General features: G+C 34.5%; 1 protein-coding gene across 1 annotated transcript; it reads right to left on the reverse strand.

The window, feature by feature from the left end:
* Nucleotides 1–2,575: 2,575 nt before the first annotated feature.
* LOC149416839 (uncharacterized) lies at nt 2,576–13,900 on the reverse strand. The gene is made up of 4 exons (XM_089641329.1): nt 13,884–13,900; nt 13,440–13,649; nt 9,052–9,201; nt 2,576–5,673 (listed from the first exon to the last, which is right to left on the reverse strand). Exons 1-4 carry the CDS (start codon nt 13,898–13,900, stop codon nt 4,956–4,958), a joined length of 1,095 nt encoding a protein of 364 aa, XP_089497455.1. The 3' UTR covers nt 2,576–4,955.
* Between the last annotated feature and the right edge of the window lie 9,173 nt (nt 13,901–23,073).

Genomic DNA, 23,073 nt, shown 5'->3' on the forward strand with positions numbered 1-23,073 from the left:
ATCAATGTAAAGTGTATGTCCTCGATCCAAATATGGCTCCATGAGAGTCATGATTAAGCTCCCTGATATGTCTACATGTGGATGTGGTGCATATTCTGTCGTTTTCCCAGTATAAATAATGAAGTTCAGAACATATCCCGTAGCACGGTCTCACATTACAAAAAATTGAATCCCAAAACGGCTTGCTTTTGATGGAATATATTGCCTAAATGACAGTGCCTTTGAATATAAGCAAACTTTCATCAATGCAAATATTCATGTAAGTATACATGTACTCTCTGAAAGAACCAAAAGCGGTTAAAAACAAAATAACTTTTCATTTGATTAAAGTGTCGAGCCACAAAGTAAACGCTTTCTTTGATAATTATATACTATTTTTTAAAAATAATTTTGTAAATTCATAAAACTTCTACTCAATAGTAAATATGTGTACGTTTCCCGTTTTGGTTCAATATGTAGTGTACAGAATCCAAAACTTAAAATTTGAAAATAAAAATCATTTTGTGATATTTATTAGTCCTTTACCTGATTCAGACCTGGTTTAGCAAAAAAATGTTGGTTTGGTGACGGCTTTGTATTCAAATTACAACACCTCGGTAACAAAATGAATGCTGATCCTTGGTTTTGCTTACGAGTTTGAACGCTTGTACAAGGAGTTTAAACAGAGTTGGGTTGTTAAGTTCATCTCCATATTTGTGACGTACGCTATGTGGTGTCATTTTTAAAATGAATTTAATTAGACAGGGATAATCTAGTATAATACATCAATGATATAGATACATAAATATTTAACCATATTACATTTTAGATCATCATTGGTTATGTATACTTTATGAGAAAGAGGAGTTCTTGTGTATGATAAGGGAGCCACGATTCTTACACAAGTTTTATGTTATAATAATATTTTTGTATAGAATATTGATTTTTCAATGTAATGTTTAATTAAAATTTATTTTGATATTTTTTTATTTGTTCTGATTGGTTGACAATACAGCGCAGTTCAGATGGGAGATTATTATAGTTATTTATTGCTTGGTAATTATAATGATTTTGCATTTGTGTTGTTTTAAAATTAGGTGCAATAAATTGATTTCCATTTCTCATTAGTTTTGTAAAATTCTTGGTATTCTTTTTTTTTTTTTCATATTTTTATAATGGAGACATTTGGTACTGGAAACAATTTAAAAAGTGATTCTGTTATAATTTATTTTAACATTTATGATGATTCTTTGTGAAACTTTTACAGAGTTTAGATTGTTTTTTATAGGATCCTCCCCAGCCTGTGATTTCGTAGATAAGCAAAGAGTGAACAAGGGCATAGTACACATTTTTGATTATTTTCACATTTAAAATATTTCTTAACCTAAAAAATATATATATACATTTTCTTATTCTCTGTGATGTGGCTGTTTCACTTCAGGTTTTGATCAATGATCAAACAGAGATATTTAATTTCAGAAGAAGAGTTGATTACAGTACAAATAGGATCGTGTTGTTTACAGTTTACATTTTCACATTTTTCGCAGTAGATTATAATACTAACTTTCTGATAAGGTATTTTCTTTAAGGATAATAAGACATATACGTTGTTTTTTGCATTAAGTGTGAGCAGGTTATTATCAAACCATGATTTTAAAGCATTAATTTATTCACTTGCAAGTTTTTTAACTATTTCCTATGTTTGACCTTTTATTAATAATAGTGTCATCTGCGTAAGAAATTGATTCCCCTTTAATTTTCTGTTGGAAAATATCATTTACATATATTAGAAATAATAATGGACCGAGAACCGTGCCTTGGGGAATGCCAAATTTACTTGTCAGTGATGTACTAAATGTTTGATTTAATTATACAATTTGAGGTGTTTTTGTTAAGTAGGTTTCTATCCATTTAAGGGCTATGTGGTTTATGCCATTTTATTTTAATTTCAATACAAGTCTTTCTTGGGAAATGCTTTCTTTATGTCAATGAAAATACTTCATAACGTGATGACCAGCGATTACAACAGCTAGCTAACAGGAACAATATGTTCGCAAGATTCTTCCCATAATGTCGTCTGGAACAATCGTTCCAGTTGTAAGGTGTTTCCTTGACCCTCGCCCGTTTGGTACTGGTTTCCTCAGTGACTGTCCGTGGCGCTGCTGCTCCGATAAACCATAGACTGAGTATCCCAAAGACAAGTAGTCGGTCTGAAGATAGAGTTATGGATAAATTAACCATAAATGTAGAGGGGCGAAAGTGAACTGCTACAACCCTCGACAACGAAGGCCGCTACAGCGTTACTATACGAAAATTATTACATAATAATATGTGCTTATTTATTTTTACCGTTTAGATCACAAAACCTAACCACTTCGCATTTCTGATGTTCTTCTTTATTCTTTGCCCACAAAACACTTATTGGTTTATGTCAACAGCGAGAAAAGTTAGGTGTGAGCACTTACCTTTAGAGGTAGGTATAAATATAGTCATAATAAAACACTGATAAAAAATATTCATAAAAACATTTAATGGTATAAAAAGTTTTCCTTTAAAACATAGATATCACATCTGTCATAAACACAATAATCACTAGTTATGCAATAAAAGGAACATTTTACCGAAATTATTTTATCAAACATATATTTTTTTTAATAATACACTATTATCATGTAGACTTATTCAGATACCTATGCAGGCGAATTTAAAAAAAAATATCAGACTTGTCGATGCTCTCCTGATACCCTCTACACATCACCCCCAAAAATATCATAGGCTCCGAGAGAAATCGTTTTCCTCAGTATGTAGGAATTTTTTTTTACTACACTTGTGTGGAGTTAAAATGCTCTTTGAAAGCAATAAACATATTTTAATGTTTTAAAATTGTTTTGCCATCATTCTTCATTAAAAAATATATAGCATAATATTACAGAATAAAAAAATATTATTGTCAATCAATATTACATAATATATATAAAATTAACAAAACATAGTGAAATTTTAAGATTATAAAAAAGTTAACAATCAAAATACATTGTTTGGAAATGCTAATATTGCCTATTTAAATAAAGAAGATATTTAATTTGTGCTATTAGAGTTGACCCAATATAAAGTGTATATTATTATAATAATATACAATACACTCTCAACAGTAATGTCCTGGCGAAATTTCGCTGAGAAACTGCCTTTTTTCTTGTTTATGCCTGATTATTGTTTTCAGCAAAAAAAGGGACAGCAAGTGATGAAAGCGAATAAAAGAATTCCAGCAAATTTTTTTTGTAAAATAAAGTTTTTCCATTTTTTAACGGTTCAATATTTACTCACAAGTGCATTTACATAAGCATCCAACTTATTATTTATGTTTTTTTTGGTAGAAATTAAAGTACTTTAAGATAAAGTAATACAGGAAAAAAATCCTGCAAAAATTTGTTTTTTAACTTTTGGCATCTTGCATCGGCGCATTTAAGTACTTTCTTACGATAAGCGTCTCAACTTATCAAAGTGATTTTATAAGCTGTGAGAAAGCTATAAGTTTGCGCGGACACAACTAGACTTGTCAAAAACACACGCCTCTTACAACTTCTGTAACTTGCTATGTTACAGAAGTGACTTACAATGTCATTTACATTGGTAATTTTGCCATAAGTCACTTACGTAAGCAACTTAGGAGAAAAAACTTATAAGTTTAAAGCCAGCCTTTCAAGAAAATTGATAAAATTAAATAAAACTAGGTGACAGTCTTATAAGTATCTGTGGGACGGATCAAGTGAGATTCTCTTCACATTCTTGCTACAGATTTACATAATCCCTTTTCAGAACAACTTATGTCCAGTGAAAGAAAACGTCTGTTAAATAATAATTGTTCAACAGTATTTTCCACTTTTAACATCGCTGTAGTGACTATGGATTCATACCTCATATGCTTACAAATTTATTGTTTACATAATATGAAAAACTAACAATATCTTGGATGTATTAAAATTGCACGACCCGCAGCAACATTTATTGCGTTTTGCGTGACATTTATCTATGTGATCCATTAGGGTCATTGTTTCATGTGTTAAATCACTTAATGGAATAAATTGCGTTTAAATGGCCAGCATTACGTAAACAAAAAGCCGCAGAGATGCTGTCAAATTTCGGGTTGTTTCCCATGAAATTAAAAAATCCCCTCTAACTGAGAAACTAATTGAACGTATTTATGCAGAAATCAGCCAGTCCACAATTTTGACAAAAATAAGATATTCTTGTCACTGAACAATTACTATTGCGTAATCAACAGAAAATGTTCATGGCGCTTGTAATTACATACTTTTAGTGTTTTCGGTAGCTCTGGGTGTTTTATGCAAAATGCATATTTCACATAGTGTCAGACAGTTGATTGCAGAGCTAACATTCACTAATATGTTTTACAAAACACCAATATCTCTAAAAATTTACATTTAAATCCATTTTAAAGTTATAAGAAATAGGTTTCCATATACAATACTAATTGACGTGTGGACTTTAAGGTTATAAGAAATAGGTTTCCATATACAATACTAATTGACGTGTGGACTTTAAGGTTATAAGAAATAGGTTTCCATATACAATACTAGTTAACATGTGGACTTTTTTCCACTTTCTATAAATATAATATGCATGCATTTTATATATAAACCATCCGGAAGAAATTCTCTAAATGAGTGAAAACCCTATCTGTTAAAATCCGTTGCGTAGTTTAGAAGAACTAAGCGCACAAACAGACAGACGCAAAAAGCAACTTTATTTTATACTATACTAAATAATTACAAAAAATTTTTAGGAGTTGTGTAGATTTGATAATTCAATCTTTTTTATTCAGTGATTTTATCTCAGTTTGAGTTATTTGTGGCTGGCTGCATTCTACATAACTACGTTCAATTGGCCCTTCTGTTTAAAGGTTGTGCATCACAAAACTACAACATTACTCATTTCTTAGAAATTATCCTTATTTATTAGTTATTATAATTAAATGACCCAGTAAAGAAAATAATGGCTTCCGGAAGAAATTCATCATCACTATACTTAACTACAACAGCCCCGTATGGTTTTTCTGTAGTATCATATCTCAGGTTGCTATACTCAGGCATAAAGGGAGGTATATGCATTTGATTGGTACCAACGCAAGTGTGACTTCTGAGCACTCTGGCCATGATCATAACCCGTAGATTTTCATATTTACCGCAGTAATTACTTGCATATGTTGAACTGTTGGAAAAGTTGACGCCTATACCGTAAAGTGCTTTCCTTCCGTGCAAGCGCCAATCGAAATTGTGGATGCAAATACGAATGATGTTTTCATAGCTAGAACCGTGAAATAAGAACTCCTCCGTAACATTATTCTTACCATTGAGAATTTCGTATTCTTCCTTCTTCATCGAGTAAAACAGCTTGAGAAACATGTTATTTATTGCTTGAATTCTAATTACTCTGAAGTGTGGTTGAGCAGACTGCATGAACAAATGACAGATGGATGAGAACTGAGGAGAACATGGATGAAGTTCTTGCAATAAATCTGGTATGTCGAATTGGGAAATGTATGTTCCCAAAATCCCCACCCGGTCTCTGTAGTACTCAGCCAAATCCCACTGGAGGGTGGGGGGAACAAAAAACTGAAAAGGATGTCCACTTCCCGATTGTTGCATCGAGTTTTCTCTTTGATAAACTGAGCATCTGAAATCAAACAACATTAAAATTAGGCATTTGAAAACATTCAGAAAAGAAAAAAGCTTATTGCTCTGACCACTGAACTACCGCACCAACATTCAGACGTGCCGCATTTCAGATTCCGGTGGAGGCAATAACCATTTTCTCTGACTGTTTTTCTCATACATATGTATTATGAAGAAATCATTATTAAAATATTCTGTCAATCTATTTTTATAAATATACTAGCTGTAACCCGCCACGTGTTGCTGTTGCTCAGTCTGTCTGTGCAAATAGAGAAACAATAGCGCGAGTTCCTTTTACTTCCAACAGATGGCGCTGTTTTAAAAAAATTGCATTTTTACCTGTCACAGGTGAAATCTATATAATATAGGGTTATAAAAACACACGCATATTCAAATGCAACATTGTGTCAATTGTGTTTGGTCTCCACCTTACAAAATTCACATTAACAACATTGAGCGAATACAAAAAAAATTTCTACATTTTATAAATTTTAAATTAAATATCCCTGTCGAAGACTTAAAATTCAATTTCTTATTAAATACTCTAAAAATACATACATTAGCAGACAGACGTAAAATAAACGATTTAACGTTCTTATTCAAAATACTTAACTCTAAATTCGACTGTTGTGAACTCCTGCAACTTATAAACATACATACACCCACAGTAACAACACGACAAAATACAATATTCTACAGCAGCACACATAAGCGTAACTACATTGCCCACTCTCCGATACAACGACTTCACACCATGGGAAATCATTACTTGGGTGATGTTGACATATTCAATACCAACTTGTCAAGTTTTGTGGATCATTTAAAACATTTATTTGAACAATACTCCTAAACACATCATGTAAACCTACAAATAGCTGTAATTTTCTGTTTTTGTTTCTTGTGTTTGTATGACTTGTTGCATAGCTTTTATCAAATGTAATTTTATTCTTATTTTTTATGTTTCAAAGTATCTGTCAAATTAAAATTATACTACCAACCATGTAAAAGCCCTCTGGGCGTTAAATAAATAAATACAAGCAATCGGTGAAGAGCTTTTGGGGATTGAAGATTTTGAACAAACAAACATTTAATTTTTATTTCTATAGAAGATATTCTGTGGTGGTTGGTGGGCGGGCGGACTCCAGGCAGGTGGCGTTTGTTTGATTTTTATACAAATCTTTATAAAATTTATTCCAAAATTGATGAGATTTTGCACACCTGACATTCAAAACAAGAGGAAAGTCACTGTCTAAGTCTGATTTCTAAAAACTCTATATATAATAAAACTCTGTGTAAAACCCGGGTAGCGCCGGGGACTATAGCAAGCATGTAATAAAACTCTGTAAAACTCGGGCAGCGCCGTGGACTATAGCAAGCATGTAATGAAACTCTGTAAAACCCGGGCAGCGCCGGGGACTATAGCAAGCATGTAATAAAACTCTGTAAAACCCGGGTAGCGCCGGGGACTAAAGCAAGCATGTAATAAAACTTTGTAAACCCAGGCAGCTCGGGGCATTCAGCTAGTATGTCATAAAACTCTGTGTAAAACACGGGCAGCGCCGGGGACTATAGCAAGCATGTAATAAAACTCAGTAAACCCAGGCAGCCCGGGGCCTTCAGCTAGTATGTAATAAAACTCTGTGTAAAACCCGGGCATCGCCGGGGACTATAGCAAGCATGTAATAAAACTCAGTAAACCCAGGCAGCCCGGGGCCTTCAGCTAGTATGTAATAAAACTCTGTGTAAAACCCGGGCAGCGCCGGGGACTATAGCAAGCATGTAATAAAACTCAGTAAGCCCGGGCAGCCCGGGGCCTTCAGCTAGTATGTAATAAAACTCTGTGTAAAACCCGGGCATCGCCGGGGACTATAGCAAGCATGTAATAAAACTCAGTAAACCCAGGCAGCCCGGGGCCTTCAGCTAGTATGTAATAAAACTCTGTGTAAAACCCGGGCAGCGCCGGGGACTATAGCAAGCATGTAATAAAACTCTGTAAAACTCGGGCAGCGCCGGGGACTATAGCAAGCATGTAATGAAACTCTGTAAAACCCGGGCAGCGCCGGGGACTATAGCAAGCATGTAATAAAACTCTGTAAAACCCGGGTAGCGCCGGGGACTATAGCAAGCATGTAATAAAACTTTGTAAACCCAGGCAGCTCGGGGCCTTCAGCTAGTATGTAATAAAACTCTGTGTAAAACCCGGGCAGCGCCGGGGACTATAGCAAGCATGTAATAAAACTCAGTAAGCCCGGGCAGCCCGGGGCCTTCAGCTTGTATGTAATAAAACTCTGTGTAAAACCCGGGCAGCGCCGGGGACTATAGCAAGCATGTAATAAAACTCAGTAAACCCAGGCAGCCCGGGGCCTTCAGCTAGTATGTAATAAAACTCTGTGTAAAACCCGGGCAGCGCCGGGGACTATAGCAAGCATGTAATAAAACTCAGTAAACCCAGGCAGCCCGGGGCCTTCAGCTAGTATGTAATAAAACTCTGTGTAAAACCCGGGCAGTGCCGCGGACTATAGCAAGCATGTAATAAAACTCAGTAAACCAGGGCAGCCCGGGGCCTTCAGCTAGTATGTAATAAAACTCTGTGTAAAACCCGGGTAACACTGGGGACTATAGCTAGTATGTAATAAAACTCAGTAAACCCGGGCAGCCCGGGGCCTTCAGCTAGTATGTAATAAAACTCTGTGTAAAACCCGGGTAACATTGGGGACTATAGCTATGTAGTATGTAATAAAATAATACACAACATTTTTTTATTCCGTATTTAATAAAGTATGTGCATAAATATCTAAAGCTGGACACACGCGACGGAGCGATTTGGCTTAATCCATTTGGACATAGTCCAAAATAGGGGGGGGCACAAGATCGAGCAGAGCCACGACGAGCCTGACCATTTTAATCTGTCACCATCTAGAAATGAACTAAAATTACATATTTTTCTATCATCCTGAATAAAATCACATACACTTGAAGAGGCCGTACTTACGACTCGAGGTTTGAATTAATACCGAAAGGATTTTGGCTCGGGATCGCACACACACGGAAGATTCGGCGAACCATTGGCTCGGGGATTTGCGACATATGGCTGAGCTGGGCCAAGTGCGCCGAGCTAGTTTCCCCAGACACAGTGAGTTTTGGCTCAGGCGAGGCCATTTTCCTCTGCCGTGTGTCCAGCTTAACCCATATTATGTGGGTACAAATCGGTGGCATCAAAATGCCCAACATTTATAACAAGTTTATAAAATATTTTCTGTAAACAAAATACATAACAATGAAGGGTTGGACCATTATAGTATTAGCTCTGTATCAAAATATCACAAAACAATATAACAGTTTTGCACTCCTTGAGAAATATTAAAATCCCCACACTAACCGTGTCTTGCGGCCCTTGCGATTTTTAGTTCTAGGGGCCCGCAACGTCGATATCTGCGGTTCTCCATGCAGCGGCAGAGAGTGAGGAGTGGAGGAGCCAGAACCACCAGGTTTGGATAGAGAGTCACCATTCTCAGCAAGGAGGCTATGGCTAAAGAATACATAATGTTGTTTTAACAAAGGAAGAAGGCCACAATCTATATAAATAAAAATGTTCATTTGTTAAAATTTTTAATCTCTGAAATCTTTCGAAATTTTGACACAATGTAGCATTCGAATATGCGTATGTTTTTATATACCTATACACGGTGTCCGGAAACTCGTAGTACAAGCGGGAAACTGGAGAATCTACACCACATGGGGAACCCAAAAAAACATAAAGTTTTTTGATTTGAGCATTTTCAAAAAAAAAAAAAAAACCAAAAAAAAATATTTTTCGGCTATTTTAGGGTTAAAGTTTTTTCTGGTGTTTAGGGTTGAATAACAGATGTTTTAACCCTGCAGAGCAGAAATATTTTATGATTACACCGGGTTAAATGAAGGGTGATTTCAAAATAATGCTTCAAATCCGAGTTTCTTCATTTGTTTTACTTTCAAATAGTTTTAATTAGTTGGGTAATTTGATCTTCAGTAATAATTTATAAGAATTTGATTAAAAAAAAAAAAAATTAAAAAAAAAAAAATCAACTTCAAACTCGATTTACTCGATAACGAAAGCTCAAATAAAAAAAAATATACTACATAATCGACTCCAAATGTGATGTTGATTCACCAGTTTCCCGCTTGTACTACGAGTTTCCGGACACCCTGTATTATACAGGGTGTATCGGCACGTACCCAACAAACTTTAACCAGCTATTCCTTAGCACATTTGGAGTAAAAAATGTTATGGGCACTTTGCTGTCCGGTAACATTTTTTTTTCAATTAACAAAAAAATAAAAAATTCCACACTCCCTCACTGTCATTGGCATCGCTTCTCGTGTTCAACAGCTGTTATCAGCAAGTATGTCAAAAAGCGTCTTCGCTCTTTCATACACACTAAATTATTATTGTGTATATATTGTGTAATAGTTAAAAATGAGACGAATGGTGCCGTTCCATTCCGTTGCGATTGTAAAAGCGCGCCAATGTAGGTACATACGTACATTATTCAATAGTTAAAAATGAGACGAATGGTGCCGTTCCATTCCGTTGCGATTGTAAAAGCGCGCCAATGTAGGTACATACGTACATTATTCAACGAAACTCGAATAAAATATTGCCAGATGGGTTTTCAAACTTTGACAAAGGATAAAACAGTGGTGACATGTGGTGAAAATATGAATAATAATTTTTTATTAAAAAAACAACGTTACCTAACATTTTTTACAGTCGCCATAACATTTTTTTCTCCATATGTGCTCAGGAATCGCTGGTTAAAATTTGTCGGGTACGTGCCGATACACCCTGTATAGATGTCATTTGTGACAGGTAAAAACACGATTTTTTGCAAAACAGAGCCATCTAAAATGAAACTAAACTGCGCTATGTAAATGCTATGTTTTTATTATTATCATCTGTTAAACAAACATCCTTTTTTTGTAAAACAGCACCATATATTGAATATAAAAGCAACACGCGCTATTGTTTCTGTTTGCACAGACATACTGAGCCACAGCAACATGTGGCGGGGTATAGCTAATTCTAAATATTGAAAAACAAATTTGACTAAAAAGGATGAACAAATCAAAAACTCAGAATAATTTACTTTATAAAGGCATCCAAATGTAGGTATAGCTTAGTTCCCAGTGAAATAAAAACACAATAGTTAACATTATAAAGGCATCCAAATGTAGGTATAGCTTAGTTTCCAGTGAAATAAAAACACAACAGTTAACATTATAAAGGCATCCAAATGTAGGTATAGTTTAGTTTCCAGTGAAATAAAAATGTAACGCTTATTCACCGGCTATATCTTAGAGCATACTACAAAAAGGGACATTTCTCTAAACATAACTAGCTATTCTGAGAAAACTACTTATGGTGGAATATATACTATTTTTATAAATATATAGATACATTATATGGTAAGATGATACAATTTACATAAATATTTCGCAATAAACGAGTTATTACGAAAATAGCTGGTGCTCAGCGAAAATTCTGTGTCAAGAAATTAAGCATTCGGTGATCAAGAAATTAAGCATATTTTAAGAAAAATTTTAAATTATTTTTGCAATAAATAGTAGAAATAAGCGAAGTGTAAAATTAAAATGTATGTTTATATTATAGGACCACATATAAAGACGAACTATTTTAAGTTGAATAAATAAATAAAAAAAGTAAAATGTCCCAGTCTTGGCATATTTTAAGCATGCGTTTATCTTTTAGCTCGTGGCAAACAAATCTATTTAAGCATGCGTTCACCTCCTAGGTCATGGCAAACAAATCTATTTAAGCATGCGTTCATCTCTTAGGTAATGGCAACAAATATATTTAAGCCTGCGTTTGTCTCCTAGCTCTTGGCAAACAAATCTATTTAAGCATGGTTCACCTCCTATCTCATGGCAAACAAATCTATTTAAGCATGCGTTCATCTCCTAGCTCATGGCAAACAAGTATATTTAAGCCTGCGTTCGTCTCCTAGCTCATGGCAAACAAATCTATTTAAGCATGCGTTCACCTCCTAGCTTATGGCAAACAAATCTATATTAGCATGCGTTCACCTCCTTGCTCATGGCAAACAAATCTATTTAAGCATGGGCCTTTACGGAACCAAAGGGGAATGAAGAGGAGAGATGAGGCTCTCTTCCCTTGTGGGGCCTTCAGGGAACCAAGGGGGATTGGAGAGGAGAGATGAGGCTCTCTTCCCTTGTGGGGCCTTCAGGGAACCAAGGGGGATTGGAGAGGAGAGATGAGGCTCTCTTCCCTTGTGGGGCCTTCAGGGAACCAAGGGGGATTGGAGAGGAGAGATGAGACCTGGGAACACACACTGTGGAACCAGAAGACATAACCACATATGCAATGACAACCCTGGTGAACTTTATAAAAAGGACCAGGTGACTGTTAAAGCAATGAGGTAAAATGGGAGATAGCACAATGGGCCTAAGGCCTAAGTACTCACGGGAACTATATGTAAACCGTCTCCGCTATATAAATAAATAAAAAAGCATGTGTTCACCTCCTAGCTATAATAATAATAATAATATTTGGATGATTTGTGTAGCGCCGTTTATGTGCAAATCATCTCAAGGGCGCTGTACAAATATATAATACATTTCTACAATGATCTATGGCAAATAGCTAATGGCAACATTGAGTCAAAAACACGCACTCACACAGAAACATTGGAGATTTGAGTCAACACAGCACTCACACAGAAACATTGAAGTGTAGTCTAACACAGCTTTCACACAGATGCATTGGAGAGTCGAGTCAAACACAGCACTGAAACAGGTAGTTGAGTCAAATACAGCACTTGCCCAGATACATTTGAGAGTTGACTCAAATACAGTACCACTCACACATATGCATTGATTTTATACAAACTTCAAACTTGCTATTCGACTTCAGAAAAGAAAATTCCAATGAAAATGAAATAAAATTATAAAACGGAAATTACTGGCACAAGGATATACATTTATAAGTCATTTAATAAAATATTTTTGAAACATTGCATTAGTAAGTCAGCAGTGGTGAACACAGCGTTACAGGAAATTGATTTTACTTTAACATCCAAAAGTTCATCCTTCATTTTTTATAACAGAGTAAAAAAAAATCCTTTTCTGGCAATTTACTTTGAAATTAATAAGGGCATTGGTATACAAATAAAATAAATTTGTTAAAAGATTTGCATTATAAGCACCCACATAGAAATAATATGTAGATCGTTTGAAAATTCTTTGAAAGGCAAATAAATTAAATAATCATGCATTACTTCAATAATTGCAAAATTCACTTTGTGGAGAATTTTAATTTATATAAAACAAATAACTTTGTAAACCGCACCAATTAATAAAAAAAGGATTAACATGTATCAAAAGCAATGGTTTCTTTGTCGGGGAAAATATTGATTTTGTCATGTTAATTCATACATTTTTTTGATACATAAATGTGGTGGTTATTAAAAGTTTGTGTTATATATTGTTTTATATAATAATAACTAATTAATCACAGCTTATTTTAATATTTTTGTGCATAAAATTATACATACTTATTTGTCTACAGTTGTTTGTCTATTTTTAAATTTGTTAATTTTCATTATATGTTTAATCCTGGTGAAGAAACCATTGGTTTTGAAACATTCTGATTCTTTTTGATTAGATAGTGGTTGGTGGTTTCAAAGTTATTTATTTAATTTAAATAATTCATTTTATTAAAATTTGAATTAGTTAATAGCTAATCTTTACCTGTAGAAAAGAATGGCACCCTTTTTAGCATTTACTGCCTTAACAGAGTCTTTGTCAGAGGGAGTGTTCTCTGCATGCTTGGGAGGAGATTCTACCACACAGTCTTGGTTGGGGGGAGTGTTCACCGCGTGTGTGGGAGGAGAATCTATCACACAGTCTCGGATGGGGGGAGTGGGGCACGGTGGTTCTTCTCCCTCTATATGTTCTTTCCTGGAATTAAACCATCAAAGTTAAAACCTTTGATGGCCCTCCACACTAGCAACAAAAGTCTTGTATGGAGTATCACAAATTCTGAGATTCAATCGAAGATCTAAGCTATAATGCAGCTCCGCAAACGAAAAATTGGTTGCTAGTGTGAGGACCATTAAAACGCAGAATGTATGAATCTACCATATTTAGTAAATAATAATTTATTTATTTATTTTATTTGGTTTTATGCCCAACCGGGCTTTTACAAGCATTTTAAAACAGAATATATCTAGTTAGCTATCGAAAATTTAACAAAAAAAAAATTAAAGCTGATGAATATAAAATAATATTAGTAAAACATGTAACAGTAACATAAAATATTATAGAAACTAGAACAATACTACATATAAAACAAATCACTAAAACTACATTAACAACGCTACTCTAATTTGTAGGATTCAAAAAAGTGCTGGTATAGTGACAATATATATTAAGTGAAATGAAACTCAATTTTATAAAGCTTAAAGAAATCACATCCAACAAAGCTTTGAAAATGTTGGGCTTTATTTTAAGATTATCTAATGATTTTCACTATTAAAACATTGTATATGTCACTAGTAAGGAGTCATATCGAGTATAATTCCATAGTTTGGTCTCAAAATTATGAAGTTCATTCACACACCACTGAGAGAATCCAAAATAAATTCTTAAGATATGTAAATTTTCAGAATAGGTATTCCTAGAGAATGCTTAGATTACAGCTACCTTCTTTATTCATTAAATTTATTAAAATTATCCGAACGAAGAATTATTTGCGGTTGGAATTATTGGAATTATAGGGCTGTATCTGGCACCATATAGAAAAATATTTTTTAATAATTTATTTCAAAGAATTTTCTTTCAAAATCTATTAAAAACCATTTTTATCATAATTTATTAACCGTGATGTAATATTTCATTTTTTATTTATTTATTTCACGCCTATTAAGGCTTTTACATACATATATATATAAAATATTTACGAAATTATACATGAAAATAGTTCAGGAAACGACTATTTAAAACAATTGCAGAAAAATAAATATAAAGTCTACACAGCATGCAGGCACAAAACATAAAAAATCCAAAATATTTTTTCTGTTTCAGTTGACAAAATTATTATGTGTTAGTCAAATCAAATTAAATACCTTTATTTAAATATTCCACTACTTGATGAAAAAAACTTCAATAGGGTATGTTTATATATTGAAATTGATGTACTAAATATATCAACAACATCGTAGTACTTGTTTCCTAGCTGTTGACTAGTATATACCGTAGTATTGCTCTCCTTACGATTGGTGTATAGATTTTTACCTGATAGGAAGATTGGGAACAGTTGTAAAATTTATAGTTGTCGCAATACAGATTTGGCTTGGGAAAGTGTCCGCCGGCAGTTGTTGTCGACATGGAAGTTTTATCTCAGTATTTTCTTTCCTGAAAGACCATTTAAATTAAAACCTTTAGTTCAGAGGGATTTTCAACACAGCTATCGTTGGCGATTGTCAACTGTTGAATGTAACCCTTGAAAATAATAAAATGATTGATGCAAACACTAGTAAAAATAATAAAAAAAACAGTAACATTTGGGAAATTCAACATTCGAGGGTTCTAACTTAAAAAAAAAAATTACATTGCTTAGATAAATTCATATTTCAAACTAGCTTGACCCCGTCACGCGTTGCTGTGGCTCAGTCTGACTGTGCTGATAGAGAAACGATAGCTTGTGTTGCTTTTAAGTCTAACAAATAAATATAAAAAGCATGTTTGTCCGTTTGGCTGTTTAAAAAAAAAACACATTTTTATATAGGTGTACAAAAACACACGCGTATTCGAATGGAACGTTGTGTCAACATTTCAAAGCAATAGGTGAAGAACTTCTGGATATTTAAGATTTTGAACAAACGAACATTTACATTTTTACTTATATAGATAACATAATTGAAAGTACACACCTAAAAGCCAAAATAAATAATAATAAAAAAGTACACATCTAACACATATTCAAATTAAGAATATTTAAAATGCTATTATGTCTTGGGAGATACTACCTAGGCAGATTACCTGTTGCAACAGATTGCCTGACTAAGGAACCAAATGCTTTAGTTATGCGTGGTGTATTATTCTGTAATCACCTATTGTTTTTCTTCATTCTATCTACTAAATGCTCCAGTTATGCACATGGTACTAAACACAACAAGAAAATCCCACTCTCATTCAAAACTCACAAGGGAGATTATAATTATATAATATACTGACACCCAGGTGCGGCTCTACAGATCCAAGAGTGGAAGGTCATTTGAAAAAATATGTGCCTAATCTTTATTTGATATTGTGAAAAATTCTGATATTATTTATTTATTTATTACACGCCCCAATGGGCTTTTTTTAAAAAAAAATACAAGCATTTTGTATCAGAGTAAACACTTAAAAATTAATACAATAAAGAAGAATGTAAACATAATGGCAAAAATGAATCCTCACGCATATAATTGAGTTTAAAAGATTCAACAAAACAAAATAGTACATAGGTCTATTTGTGTCTAGAAGAATAAAAGTGATAGAATATACAACATTTATACTGATTAGTTTTCAAATGAAATATATCACCCAGATCAGAATATTTGTTTCCGAGATTGTGAAGTCTCGGAATCGGAGAATTTGGGTATGCTAGTGTCCTGGTGTTATTGAAGTAAAAAGGTAAGAAATGTCGGCATGATTTTTTGGGAACATGGATATTGATACATATTATCTGTATAAATTTGCATGTAGTTACTTAGGACGAGTTGTTTCGGAGAATTTGAACAATTCATCAAATTTCAACGTTCATTTTCAAGTTCTGTGAAAGTCCTATTAAAGTTCTGTTATTATATCATTATAGGCTAGTTTCTTGACAGAACTGAACTAAAAACAGAACTTGAAAAAGTCTTTCACAGAGCTTGAAAGTGGATGTTGAAATTTGATGAATTGTTCAAATTCTCCGAAACAACCCGTCCTTAATGAATCCGGGATTCAAATTACATATTATTTTAATATAGTTAATTTGAAATCACTACACAATCCATGTCTCACAGGCAAACCATTTTAAAGAGGACACATTTCAATGAAGTTGTGCACACTGATGTTTCAAAAGCAAAAATTGGTAAAAACATAATATGTAGAGTTTGTAACAACCGTTCGCAGTGCATCCGCAAAAGCTTGAATATTCTGGGTGCGAAGCGACTACTATCAAATTAATTCAATTAAGACTTTTCTAATAAAAACAAAATTATTATTAAAATATATTAAATATTGTTTATCCTTCCACTACACTAATAAACAAGATAGAGTCCCTTAAAATGATTACCGGTAACCAGTTAATAAATGTATAGAATCTGCTGTTACATATTTAGGTTTGCTACAAAACAAAATGAAAAAAAGTAACAAAACAAACAACAGACATCAAGCTGTTGAAAACTGATCATAATAATCTTTGAAATTATCTATTTCTTAATGTGCTATCAAACTAAATTATCAACAACAATACAAATGCAGGAAGAAAAATTATTTATGATTAAATGCGATGCCATTGGTAACTTAGATTGCTCCATTTTACTGTTTAAATTAGGAAAAAATAGAGTTTTCTGAGATAATCACTTAAGGCAATGCACTACGTAGTAATTTAAAATCATGTGTTTTTGGTTTGAAAATTTGGTCACCTAGAAATGTTTCAGATGCTATAACCCTTTACAACCAGATTCATACGAGCGTGAGTTAGTCGTTGAAAATTTTTTAACGAAAATTGAATCTGTTTTTGGGAGCGGACCCGGTGTCGATCGATCGTGCGGGAACTGCTCTAGCCGTGTAAAGTTAGATGAACGTGTTTGAACTAGCCAGTAGCTTGAGAAATACGCTCGAAGATGTTTGTATTTTTTGAGCCAGCAGTTGGCAAAGGTATGTGGATATTTTAGTATTTATTTGTTGATACATTTGTAATATTGTGTATTATTTCAGAGCCTAAGATGTTAAGTAACAGTTTAAATGCACTTTTGTGTAGTTGTGTTACGTTAACTAATAGTTATTATCCTTTTAATCTCTAACAGCACGATCGTAACATTCAGGGTTATGGTCACATTTTTAGGTGATTTATCTACAAATATTTTATTTTAAAGTGCTCATTTATTAACCACCTAATCGGTATTTTTTGTTTATTTTAAGGAATCACCATAAAAGAGTATAATGTTTTGAAGATTCTGGGTGATGGTGACGAGTCAGAAATTGAAGATCTGGGCAATGATGATGAAGGGTTTTTTGGCAGAGTGTGTTGACCTGTTTACGGATCTACAGAAACCCATGGAAAATGACAATAATCTCCCTCCTCCCACTATATCAAGATCGAAGAAGCCAAGGCAGAAAAGAGATTCGAGGAAGAAGTGGAGACGAAAGCGTACTTGGAAGCAAACACCATTCACAGATAAATCCCATGACCTCCCTGAGCTACCGAAGAACACTGCGGAATTCCATGGAATATTTTATGTACTATTTCGACAATTTTTTTGAAAAAGCTACTACATGTTCTAACTTGTACCACCTAAGAACAATTGCTAATGTACTGGCGTGCTGATGAGCTCTGAAGTGATGCGACGCGATAGTTTCCTGTGCTTTTCCTTTTGCGTTTCGAATGCTTTTCATGTGGTTGAGACAGCTGCAGCTCCACCAGAAAAGGCCCAAAACCCGCTATGGAAAGTTCAACCAGTAATAAAATGGGTTCAAATGCATGTACCAAGCTTGAAAAAGTTCCAGGTTATTATTCGATTGACGAGCAAATGATCCCGTTTACTGGACGATGTAAACTTTGCCAGGTGGTGAAGAACAAGCCTCGCCCTGTAGGATTACAGAATTTTGTTCTCACAACAAGTCGTGGCCTCATGCTTGATTTTGCCATATATCAGGGAGCCAAGAGTACTTTCGGAGACACACCACTTGGCCTTGGTCCATCGGTGATTCTACACTTGGCTAAAAGTGTCCCCCCGGCAGCTGTCTTTACTTTGATCGCTATTTTGATGAAACAACTACACCTTCAAAAACTACATGGCACTGGGACTATTATGCTAAATAGATTAGCTGGAAGAGTCAACATTTAATTTAAAAATGACAGAGTCATGCTTTAAAGAGAAATCCAGCAGTTTGTCAGTGGAAAAACTGTACTTGTTAAATGGAAAGATAACAAATCAGTTCTGATGGTATCAAATTGCACTGGTGCTGGAAATAAGACATCAGTCAAAAGATGGGACAAAATTTCAAGGTCTTACATTGACATTTTAGCTCCAAAGATAGTGCAGAATTACAATATGCACACGGGAGGAGTGGACATTCTGGACCAGCTCGTACCTTCATTAAAACCAAAAAATGGACACTGAAAGTTCTAATCCATTTCGTGGACTTGGCTCTGGTAAATGCTTGGAAACTCTATACAAATGATTGCTTGCAAATGGAGTTCTCAGGAACAAGATATTGACATTATTAGAGTTTCGCCTGGATGTTGCCGATAGATCTGTAAATAAACCTGAAAAAAAGAGAAGAAGTGTCGAAAAAGATGAGGAAGAAGACGAATTGCCAAGTAATAGGAATAACAGGCCAGCAAATCCACCATCTGTAGCTAAAAGATATGATGAATATAATCATTTCCCAGTTTTTGACGAGATAAATGCTCCCAGAGTCTGCCGCTATGAAAATTGCAGAAGCAGTTCTAAAATGCAAATTGTATCTGTGTTTATCTCGAGGGAAAAATTGTTTTTATAATTACCACAAGAAAACATAATTTCAAAAATGTAGAAATGTGTAAATGCATGAAAAAGTATAAATAAATATTGTTTTTTAAATTTATTGTGTTTATTTTAGAGAAATTATACCGAAATAATGATAAGCGCACGATCGTGCGCATGTCAAATTATTCCTGAATCGCACGATAGTGCGTGTACTTTTTCTAAGTAGCTGGTCTCTGGAGATTTTTAAAATTATTTTTCCCTGACCTAAGGGATAGTATCTAAAAGCTTTATGGGTATGGTGCATTGTTATTCCAATTTTTTTTCCACCGGTTGCAAAGGGTTAATTAAATACTGCGAGTAGAATACATCCTGGCCTTTGAAATAATCGAGTAATTTTTAGATAAGTGTTTTTATAAGCCCAGAAAAAATTATGTATAGGCCTATGAAAACTGCTTTAAAGTTCAAAATCTCCTACTTACGAACCCATTTTCGATTATGGTTTTATTATATAATGTGGCAAATTAAGTTATTTATAAAATGATCGAAAAATATTTAAATATTTATGCCTGAACATCCACAAAATAAAATAAAAGGCACTTTTTGGCCATGTTTTTTTCTTGCATAAATCAAAACAGGTGGATGGTGTGAAGCGGGAATTTAAGCCTTATCGCCATCTACGTAAGGTGTATTATTGATAGCGGCTCGATTAAAAATATTACACGACATAGTGCATCACTTTAAAACTGTTTAGAACACATTTAATGTAAAAAGTAAAATAATATTTTAGCTAAATATCTAAAGGATAATATGCAATAAAGATTCCCCGCAGTCATTTGAGATATATCCATTTTTAAACAAAAAAAACCTTTTTTATGGAGCAAAACTGACCCGACATTCTCTGAAGAACTGTAATATCTCTAAGTGGCCATATTGGATTTTAAGCATCTTTATTTGAATGAAGGCATCCGATCGGTAGATTCTGCAGAGCGGATTTTGCAAGTAACCCATAAAAAATATCTTTTTTTTTAAGTGCATTCGAAAAAAACCGCTAGGAGGCGACGAAAGAACGGCCATTTCCAAGAACCGTGTGGATGGCGAAGCCCCAGTGTTATCCGAACCAAACCATGGTAACGACTGAAAATGGCACAATCAGCCCGACACAATGAGACCCTTCCCAGGTTCCCACCCACACCACACGGGATGTACCGGCCCTTCAAAACTGCACTGTCTGTTTTGCTGCACCCAGTATAGTCAGTTTGACTGAGTTGCATTGTGTTATATCCAAATGTCGATGCAAATTATCGTCAATAAATTTATTGTAATTTTTTTTTCTTCTTTTAATAAGAAAGACAAACATTCCCGGGTTACAAATAACCTGGCAATATTTGAAAATCTCCTACTACCGGACTTGGTATACTTAGCCAGCATAGGAATTGAACACACTACGCCTTGGTGGGACCCAAACGCGATGTCAATTTTGGATGTTAACGGCATCTAGATGTTATTTCCAAGGGTTATTATTTATATTTTGATACATTACTAATATAAATCAGGATCATTACCTGCCAGGAAGATGGGCAACACTTGGAAAATTAACCATCTCAACACTGTTTTGGCTGGGAGTGTACTCTTTGAGTTTGGGCTGGGAATTTACCACAGCATATTCTTTCCTGGAAACAGACCACAATTTTTTTTTAAAGCAGTAGTAGAAATGTTGACTCAGAGATGAGAAACAGACTCGGAGATGTTTTCACTTTAATCAATCATCATAATTAACATTCAGAATTGAACGTTTTTTGAAATTTATTTATTTGTAAGAAACAAACAGCTTATCATAGAATACAAAGATAAATATACATGTTAGGTTGATTGCAGTAAAGCCAAAAAAATTATTTATGCTACAGTTGCTAAGAGTTGGAGTTTTATTGTGTCTTAACTCCTTTGGCCTGTCTTTTGACAGAGGGTCGGAGTATTTTTGTTTGTAATAAAATCAAAATAAATGGGATACTTCTGAATGTATCTGAAAACTAAAAACTTTTTTTAAAAGATGATAAAATACCCTTTAAAATTTTGTTATTATAAGTAAAAATATAATTTTTTATATATTACAATTTTGAATGCTAGGCGAATTTCTTACATTATTCGATAGTTCTATGGCCAATGGACATACATCAGGGTAGGTATCAGAACTAAATTGCGGACTGCTAGCTTCGCTTTCTTTGAGAACTTTTTAATAGTGATAACTGTGTTCAGGCCTCCAATAATAGAATTTTCTGCACTCACTTTTGTAACCTTTCTTTCAAATACCATGACTTTGGATTGATTTTAATCATTAAATCTCATAAGTAAGTCTAAGGTCATGGTGTTTGAAAGCGATAGTACGAAAAATTTTTGCAATATAGTTGTGAATTAATACTTGGAGCAGGTGGATGAGTTTGTGTATTTGGTAAGTGTGTTTACGAGAAATGGAAAGGCTGTTAGAGATATTGAAAGAAGGGTAAATGCAGGAAACTCTGTTAATAGAGAACTGAATGCGGTTGGGGAGAGAGACAAAGAAGCGAATCTAGCTGTCCACAATGGAGTGCCGGTACCTACCCTCATCTATGGCAGTGAAGCATGGAACTGGCAGAGGAAGTATAAAAGTACACCGAATGCTGTAAAAATGAGATCCCTGAAGCGTATGTGTGTAAAACCATGTGATTGTGTGAGAAATTAAGAGATTCGCAAAAGAATGCAAGGCTGCTGTAATGAGTAAGATTAAGAAAGGGACGCTGAGATTTGCGCATGCAGAGCGAATTAATGAAGAAAGGTGTGTAAGGAGAATGAATGTATGATGCGAATGTGAATGGTAGAAGTCGGGGATGCCCGTGGAAGACATGGCATGATCAAGTGAACCAGATACTTGAGACGGGCCATGTCAAGAGTCGGAATAACAAAAGAGTATGTATGAGGCAAGGAGTGTGTGCCAAGGCCAAGTTTTTTGGCGGTCCATCCTCTCTGCCTACCCCTGCAGGGAAACAGAGCGATGGTTAGTTAGTTAAGATAATCCAAGATACAAACCTAAAACAAATCTTTTCAGGCTCAGTGTCATCCTCATGACCACAACACAAATAAGAGTGGGAGAGACCCATGTGGCAAGCAATATCTAATCCCTGGTCCCACACGAATAGACACCAGGACAAAAACCCCGCGCACAGATAAATCAGTTTTAATATTACTTTCACTGACAGTTGAAGCCAATCCACAGAACTTAATAAGGAAAGAATGAAAGTTAAGCATGAGATCAACTTTACAATGAAACTGTAAGCGATAACATCCAGGATAATGAGTACCTCCTTTGCCAATTGGAGCCAGTTCACAGAATGCAATAAGGTAATAATCCAAGCCACGAATTCGGACGACTTTTCAACGAATATGTGAGCAATACCAGTCAGGTTAATGAGTATTTCCTCGGCCATCAGGGGCCAGCTCAGAGAACATAACAAAGAAATGCACTCTACGAATTTACACAACTTTACAATGCTATTGTAAGCCATAACCGTCAGGATATTGTATACATCCTTGGCAAGCAGGAGCCAGTCCACAGAACACAACCAGGAAACAATCAAAACTACAAATATTACTAATTCACAGAACTTCGCGATGAAACTGAAAACAAT

The sequence above is a fragment of the Hesperophylax consimilis genome, chromosome 16 (assembly GCF_061612785.1).
Source record: "Hesperophylax consimilis isolate HC1 chromosome 16, BYU_Hcon_1.0, whole genome shotgun sequence".
Taxonomy (NCBI): Eukaryota; Metazoa; Arthropoda; class Insecta; order Trichoptera; family Limnephilidae; genus Hesperophylax; species Hesperophylax consimilis.

Bases quoted from the DNA above. Each gene is read 5' to 3' on its own strand.
- LOC149416839 (XM_089641329.1), bottom strand. The intron at 9,202-13,439 runs GTAAAGATTAGC...TGTATTCTTTAG, and splicing joins GGTGCCATTCTTTTCTACAG to CCATAGCCTCCTTGCTGAGA. The intron at 5,674-9,051 runs GTTAGTGTGGGG...GTTTGATTTCAG, and splicing joins CGCAAGGGCCGCAAGACACG to ATGCTCAGTTTATCAAAGAG.